Below are 8826 nucleotides of genomic sequence, written 5' to 3'. Positions count from 1 at the left end.
GTAAGCTTTTTTTTTATAACTGATATTATTTTAAAAGTTGCCAAGTGAAAGTGGTCTTGTTTAGAGAGTAAAATGTTGGCCAAGATATCATCGTCACTTCACATATAATCTTAAATTTCCATTTTGCAGTTATATATAGACGAGTTTTGCGACTTTAGCCACGTAACAGAGATATGATAACAAACAAACTCACTTTCACATTTATTATTGTTTTTTTTTTTTTTTATACTAATATATAGTAAACAAGCGTACGGCCAGTTTGATAGTGAACGATTACCATAGCTTATGTACGCCTGCAACGCTAAGGCTGTTTCTTGCGCATTCTTGATACTTTTGAAAAACATTTCTGGATTTTCATACTTATTCAACGTATTTAGCACTTTTAATATGACTTGAACGAAATATATAAAATAAACATATAGCTTGAATACTATAGATAATAAAGGATAAATATGATTTAGGTAATAGTCAAGTAAATGAAAAAGTGAGACTTGAGGGTAGACGGATAGTGTTCGATCGCACTAAAATGGCTAGTCATATTTGAATTAAATTTCATACACAATCTTTTTTTTTTTTTTTTTCAACAAAGTTACACCAATCTCTTGGTTCTAAAGCTTAAATATCCTGAGCTATGAGGAACAATGCAACGAACATCTGGAGACAACACGCACAACATTCAGGCCCAAAATATTAAAAAATAAATTGTTTCCTAAAATTAACCCGACCGGGAATCGAACACGAGAAATAACATCCATACATCTAAACATACAAATATTACGGAATCGTTGGATAATTCTATTATAATTACAAAATAATACACACAAATTTAAGAGTTCAAAATAATCTGGCACTTTAATATATGTTTAAAAAAATATTTACATTCATAATACTCTAAGTTACATTACATAAACTAATAGAATAAACACTGAATCAACTTTAGTATTCGTATCTCACTTTATGTTACATTTATTAATATAACTCACATTCCAATTATCATGCTCAGTCGCGGGCAAGAATAACAAAATAACACTAATAATTGTATGGAAGCAATCATCATCTATTCATGGAAGCACAATTAGTATTATCACAAACGTTTTAATTAAAACATTCGACGATTATAGAACAAAAAAATACAAAGGGGCATTTAAACGTATACATAAATCCAAATTATAACAATTAACTCTAGAATATATTGGTTTATCATTACTCTAAATGTTTTAAGTTGTTTTAAACTATAAAAATAAAATCTTACAATCTCCACGGGTTTATATATAAAAAGTTGATAGTACATGACATTTTCTTAAACAATACAAAATAATTACAATACTTAATTCAATACATAAACATGATTCGAACAACAGACTATAATACGCCTAATTGTACTATTACATAAGATACGTATTCCCACGTCATATATTGAGAATATAATACAAATTATTTATTATAAACTTGCTAAAAGTACCATTCGAAAGAGATCAACACTAAAACAACGTGAGGAATTCCAATAATAATACTATGAAACAAGTTAGTCGTTTGAATACATCGTACCAAATCACGTCACACACAGAACGCCCACAGTCAATGTTTTATACAAGTTGGGAAATATCAAAAGAAGCCTTTAGTATTTACAGACCATACCCATTTAGTAAAAAACACCGATTAAAGTTTAAAATACCGTGACATGCTATTTGCACTTATCAGTGCAATTCAGTATTCAATGATTGATCTGGAGTCACAGATACAAGTACGAAGTAAAAAGAAAATAAATCTATAAAGCGCGGAAAAAAGATATAAACATTGTCACTCAGTACATATTTTCTGGACGATATTTAAAAAAAAAAAGAATTAAAAAAATACAAATGACAGATGAATTTTTTGTTATCCATCTGCAACACTGGCAAACACTAAATATTTACACTACAAAGAAGAGTAATGCCATACAAGATATATAGACCAATATAATTTTCACTGACGCCGATTGTCTGTGGCACTCCGAAATTGTCATCCTCACAGAGTGCTTAAGTGCCTTGTGTTTCGATTGCTATTACATACACATGATGAAATAATTGGGTATGAACTTATAATATCTACTCCATTTTCTTATTTTATAGAAACAGTTTTAATACATAATGGAATTTATAAAATATACGTACACAACTTTGTAAGACATAAAACAAAATGGCGCAAAAGAATATTTGTAGATACATAAGCCATAATGTATATACCTACCTTCTATTAGTTATTAATTGTTAACATTATGCTAATATAAAATTAAAATACGAATATTTTTACAACATTAATATACCTGTATAAGGTTTAGCAAATGCAAAACGAACCTCTTTTAAATTTCTACTATTTATTTGTATTATCAAAGAATAAAGAAATATCAAAGAAAAAATAAAAAAAAATTAGAATATTAAAACATGGCCATCAATTTTATAAAAACAATACAATGTTGTAACGATTTAGTGATCTAACTAACTCGCACAGCCGCAATAATTTCGCTTACATTTTTTCTAACGTGCCCCATATGCCTCTTTCTTAGATTATATAGATAGAGTAAATGCTTCGAGAAAAGCGGGTCAACTTTTTCATACAACTTTGCGTGACTAATCATTATGAATGTTTCCTTTATAACTTCTAAATTTATTTTATTTTATAATTTTTGCATCTTTTTAATGCGTGAAAACTCATATATTAAATAATTCGGTATAGATACGTCACGACACATTATGTGCGTAAGTACATAGAAAACTAGTAAAAAAAACGAGTCAGTTAATTTGACAATTAGCTGACAAAAAGTTGACCCGTTTTTGAGACTCGATGCTTTATTTATATAATCAAGACTTCTTTATAAAAAAAATTGCAATTTAATCTAGAAACGTTCAACTTCCATCTTATTTATTACTGTAAGATCTACTCTGACTTATATAATGCTAAATTGTCGAATTAATAATTCGGTCGCTTGTTAGTATGTAATGCCTTAGGTATTTTTATATAGATTTATTATTAAATGACAAATTGTCATTGATTAAGCGTGATTTTATTAATTGTACTTATCCAAAGAGCGATACGAATGGAGCTTTCGCATTAGATCATTTTGGATTCGACACTGGATCAATATTTGAGGATCCAAACGGCTCCGCACTTTACCTTCGATCGTGGTATTGGCACTTTTATCACTGGTCTGTTATCTATTGTATATGTTGTCGATAATTGTGTATATTTGATGGAAATGTGGCCGTTTTTCAGGCTCATACTCCCAGCACCGTAGCATCAGTGCGTACACGTCTTCTGAACAGGATTCGGGTGCTGGCATTCGGTAGCCTGTCAATAATCAAAATGTTCTTTTATCAAGTAAAGAAACTGTTTTAATGTTAATGTAGAAAATATTATCTATTTCCAAATTAGGGTTTAACTGATTTATTTTAACTAAAACCAAATGCTATGATTAAACCCAATATGATATTTGTCCGATAGTTAAAACAATTTAATGACTTAAACATTGTCTTTAGTATTTTCTAACCAATACATGCAGTAGTCTATTAAAATAATAATAAAAAAAAATTAAAAAGGCAAGACATGTCTCATACCCGTATCTATTTTTTCTCTAGCCCGCGAGTTGCTCATGCCTGCATACGGAGTATCGCCCTTGGAGAATATCTCCCACATCAACACTCCATAGCTCCACACGTCACATAACGAAGTGTATTTACCTTAAAAACGAAGTATATATTATTGCTAAAAAATAATATTTAAATTCTATATTACGCATGAAGAGGGGCATCATAACTGGTAATATCTGAAATCAGTATATTTAAAACATAATCGCTGAGGGTGTATCCCTAAATTATTCAGAATAAAAAAATTTGAAAAAAAATTAAATATTATATTAAATATTCTATTTTACCAATATACAATACAAATATTTCGTTCTAATCTATAATACATGACCATAGACTTATGTCGTATAACGTACTTAGGTGACATACCTAGATTAATAGTACACAATCACCTCAACAATACTTATACAAAAGGTTAATTAGGATGCACTGTACATACAAACCTTTCGTAAAAATATCTATATAAGAATGAAACACGTATTAAATTCTGATGCGTGGATTTTTAAAAAAAGTAAGCAGAAAAACAGACAGAAGGTACAGACTTTAGATTTAGACATTGATTTTATTTTATAGTACTTACACTAGCTTACCGAGCAAACGTTGAATTGTCTAACACTACCGGAGGGGAAAGGATTGCTAGTAATGGGGCCTAGAAATCCCATTGCTAATAATGTACCCTATCTAGTCAACCTCCACGCGGTTCCCCTACAAACCATCATGGTAGATTCTTGAATTCGTCACGAATCACATGGACTAACTGTCCATTCTCGTCAACTGCTTTCATTCTCATCTATCATTGGTGACATTACCAGCATATACCGACAACGTAGATGGGACTACCATTCTATTGCAATTCATAAAAGAAATAAAATAAGGACCGGGCAAGTACAGCTAGCTTCGTTTATCTTATCAGGATAAACCTATTTCTTAAATTGGAATAAACAATACACATTTACAAAAAAAAAAATATATACAATAACTCACCAAAATTCAATGCCTCTGGCGCAGTCCATTTTATTGGTATCTGTTTCATGCCTCCCGACACAATATACTCTTCCTCCTCTCTAGACATTCCGAAGTCTGATATCTTGACGATGTTCTCGTCACCCACAAGGCAATTCCTGGCAGCCAGGTCCCGGTGAATGCAGTTCTTCGACTCGAGGTAGCGCATGCCCGCAGCCGCGTCGCGACACATTGCAAGAAGAGAGCGCGAACTCATGGATGAGGCCCGTGTACGGAGAAACGTGAGGAGAGAACCACCTATGGGAATGACAACCATACAATTATAGCTAAGTGATCTGACGTGATATTTTATATATAACATCAGTTGAGCTTTTAAATATTAACTGGATGAATAGTATATGAGTGGTATATAAAATAGAACAAGTAGATGTGATGTGAAAAGTTCTAAAAACGGAATGTTTTGCAAAATCATTTTCTTTTGTGCAAAGTAGAGTATGTCTAATATATTTTTATTTAAAAACTATCCTTTGATTTGTCATGGTTACTTTGATAATTTTTCAAATTTTTATGTATTAAACGAAACGAAACAATCGTTTTCATGAAAATAATACTATCACAAATATTAGAAATTAAAAATAACCTAAGAAAACCAGTTTAACACAAAAAGTCCATCTACTTGTATTCTAGACTAACAATTTTTAGACAAGACTAATTTAATTTCATATTTTTTTTTTTTTATTTACAAATATGAAATTCAGCCGATTAATTGTCTGATTTTATATTTTAAGATTTTGTTTCGCAAAAAAAAAAAAGAAAAACTCTGACTTTAATCGTAGCAAACCAGTTATTTTCATTTAAAAAATATATTTAAATTCAGTTGAAAGTGGATACAGTCTTGTTGATATTTACCCGAAACAAGTTCCATAACAATCATGATGGGCTGCTTCTGTACCGCGATTCCTATGAGCCGCACGATATTAGGATGCTGGTATTGCTTTAGTATTCGGCCTTCTTGCAGGAAAGTGCGTTTCTGTTCCTCGGGCAGCGCCACCCGACAGGTCTTCACAGCTACTTCTTGTCCCGTTGTCTTCAACCGCGCTTTGTATACGTCACCAAAGTTACCCTGTAAAATTAAAATTGCCACAATGTACCATTACTTATACTACTATATATATATATACAGATCCTGTATATCTTAATGTAAATAAGTTATCTACTAATCTTTTAAAGGATTTGTATTTCTTAATTTTTTTCGAAGAGACTTTTATTCTTTATAGAATGAAACTGGTAATACCGCTTGTCGGAATACGCTGTCCCGCTCGCGGAATATAAATTAAAGATGACAGACGAGAGGATGAAGTCAAATCAATTCACCTTCTTAATAAAAAGTGAAATCACGATTGTTTTTAGAAAACAAAGTGTGTATTTTTGTTTACTAGATAATAGTGAAATGGTAACCTCGCCTGCACTAACCTATACACTGATAGGGCATCAGTAAGAGATAATAGGTGATAGTGAAAAAGCAGAACAAACAGACGACGGTTTCCAGAATGAATCACGGGGAGGTCGACCTTATAGGGTATATTGCTAACAATGGGATAGTTACACACAATTACTAACAATCCCTTTCCCCCCCTCCCCCTACTTTATATTTCTAGCACTGCTAGTCTCGTTACCACAAACTCCTCACCATATAAAAGAATTTTAGTATACTATATTAGGTACAAACTTGGGTCAGGCTAGGGTTGCTAGGACCTTATAATTATTTATTGCTGTAAATACTTTACTCACGTGAGTACAACCAATTTAATGGTCGAAGGATGGACAGCAGCACCCCTCTTAAAACATCAAAAAGCCTAACTGCGGTTGCCCAATGGCAAATACCTACTAGCAGGAAATGACTCCCAGTACTTTGGCTCGGGATCGTTCCTTATGACTTTCTTTAGACATCCCTTAGACAGTTAACGACTGATATGACGATAAGAGGTTCAACTAATATAAATAATTATAATATAGAATATATATATTTATATTGGTGTTTAACATTTTTAGAGTTAGCTCTAATGTATTTTGTTTTTCTAATCACCTAATATCGTATATTAGTTACTTATTTACGAGAAGATAGTTACGATACAAAGGAACATTTACCCGTCCAATCTTATCCAAAAGCTGCACATCATCGTTGTTCAGTTCCCAGTTCTCCCGCGGCACGGCCCGGCGCAGCAAAGCACCCGAGCGAGCCGTGACCGGCACGCCGCTCGTCCGCTGCCAAGCAATCAGCTCCGCCACCGATGGGAACGCGGCACCCTCAAACCTATAGTGACCCTGCAACCGAACGGTTGAAAAATAAAAATGCTTTACTTTCTTTTTACAGCATCATATTCAACAATTTCCTGCTATAACAACAGAGGAAGATTTTGTACAAAATTTATCTGCATGTGAACATCTGTCTTTTTTTATACCACTGAGGTGGCAAACAAGCATACGGCCCACCTGATGGTAAGTGGTTACCATAGCCTATGAACACCTGCAATACCAGAGGTATTACGCATGCGTTGCCGACCCTGAAGAAACCTCTTTACCCCCCTTTTGAAGAACCCCATGCTGTAGTCTCTTGGGAAAACCTCGGCAGGGAGCTCATTCCACAACCTGAGTGTTCGTGGGAGCAAACATCTCTGAAACCGCGCAGTACGCGACCATTGAGGCTGTAGGACATGAGGATGAACTCCCTGTCGATGGCGAGCCGTACGATGGTAGAAACTGGCTGTGGGCATCATATTGAACAGTTCATCTGAGCACAATCCATTGTACAGGCGGTAGAACACGCAGAGTGAGGCAAAATTTCTCCTAAGACTTAAGGGCTCGATACCGCTTGTGAGCTCGTGTCTTTACACCAACTATATTGTTACCGTGAAGCCATTGTGTTTGCATGGCTATGTTTCGGTTTCAATGGTGGGATATAGCAGTGAAATTACGGGACACGAGGGATTAATAACTTCCTTAGAAAATAGGCTTCACGATTTCCGTTTTAACAATAATTTTAAACAATTACTTATTACTACTTTTTGCAAAGAAAAAATAAAATATTTCGAAACCCTCAAAATTCCTTCATATTTTAAATCATCAGTTTAGGATAACTAGAATTTTATTATTCTGAATAAAAGATTTTGTACTTAGATACCTACGCAAAGGTTACATTATCAAACACTAGGTACTGTTCAAGATTTTTGTAAAAACCTATTTCATGATTAAAAAATCCAGTATCCAACAGACAATAATTAAATATCTAATTATAGAATGATAGTTCGCAAACGTTTTCCTTCTATGACGCCAGCCAGAGCAAAGCAAAACAACGTAACATGTAGCTATATCATCTGTAGGTGTCATACCTACTGTTCTAATCTATTTATACAGTATACAGTAAGAAAACGAATGGAAACATTGCCGTAACACTCATAATTGCATGAATCAAGGGAAGTTTATAAGCCAATAACTTTGATGGTTCGGCCACATCTTTCGATATGCATATAAGTAAAGCCGTAACAAAACGGCAGAATTCATGCTGATGGCAATATAGGAGTGGATATTTTTTAATTAATAATTATCAAATAAGTCCAATATGTAATCATAGGATTTCATGGCTTGAATAACAACATATTTTTTAATATATTTTCACACCATTGCAAAATATCATTGAAGATGTCGACTGATTGTCAATGTATGAAAATAATTTCTATTATAATTGTTTTTTTTTTTTTAATTATCGAATAATTTTTATATATGTAATATAATTTTATTGATTATAAAAAGAATTGGTAATAAGAAGTATAAGTTTCATATTAATTATACTCTTTCCGTAATGAACTTTAAGGCATAATATAAATATGTTATACCCAATTCTGACTTTTACTGAATAATTACTCACCTCTGGTGTAGTCTGCACGATGAAATGTTTATGCTGCCCCCAGCAAACGGACAGCACTAATTGCCGAGCGTGGTTCCTGGTCGTCTCTCTCACCAGGTAGTCCCCATCAGCCCTCAGCAGTCGTACTACTTCTTCCCGTGGTAGTACTCCGTGGAACCACTCCTGTTCCACTAGCGACCGTTCTGTTTCGCTCACACTCACCTACAAGGAAGTCATTATGAGTTAAATAACCAAGAAAAAGTTAAATCATTTAAATCATAATGTAGACAAAAAATCATTTCATATAAATATATATATATATATATATATATATAT

The 8826-nt window shown here is 33.1% G+C and overlaps 1 protein-coding gene across 4 annotated transcripts in view; it reads right to left on the bottom strand.

Moving 5' to 3' along the window:
• Window positions 1-825: 825 nt before the first annotated feature.
• The window catches only part of LOC113518911 (tyrosine-protein kinase Fer), a 57863-nt gene continuing 49862 nt past the window's right edge, over window positions 826-8826 (bottom strand). For all 4 annotated transcript variants that reach the window (XM_052892562.1, XM_052892563.1, XM_052892564.1 and 1 more), the window contains 6 exons: window positions 8512-8712; window positions 6735-6911; window positions 5496-5709; window positions 4608-4883; window positions 3594-3716; window positions 826-3327 (listed from right to left, as the gene is read on the bottom strand). In XM_052892562.1, coding sequence (XP_052748522.1) covers window positions 3191-3327; window positions 3594-3716; window positions 4608-4883; window positions 5496-5709; window positions 6735-6911; window positions 8512-8712 — 1128 coding nt within the window. In that variant the 3' untranslated portion in view covers window positions 826-3190. The remainder of the gene's footprint in view (window positions 3328-3593; window positions 3717-4607; window positions 4884-5495; window positions 5710-6734; window positions 6912-8511; window positions 8713-8826) is intronic.

Source organism: Galleria mellonella, unplaced genomic scaffold (genome assembly GCF_026898425.1).
Source record: "Galleria mellonella isolate WM207_F2 unplaced genomic scaffold, CSIRO_AGI_GalMel_v1 utg159, whole genome shotgun sequence".
Taxonomy (NCBI): domain Eukaryota; kingdom Metazoa; phylum Arthropoda; class Insecta; order Lepidoptera; family Pyralidae; genus Galleria; species Galleria mellonella.
The sequence above is the reverse complement of the archived record's forward strand: the minus strand, read 5'-3'. Positions and strand labels throughout refer to the sequence as shown.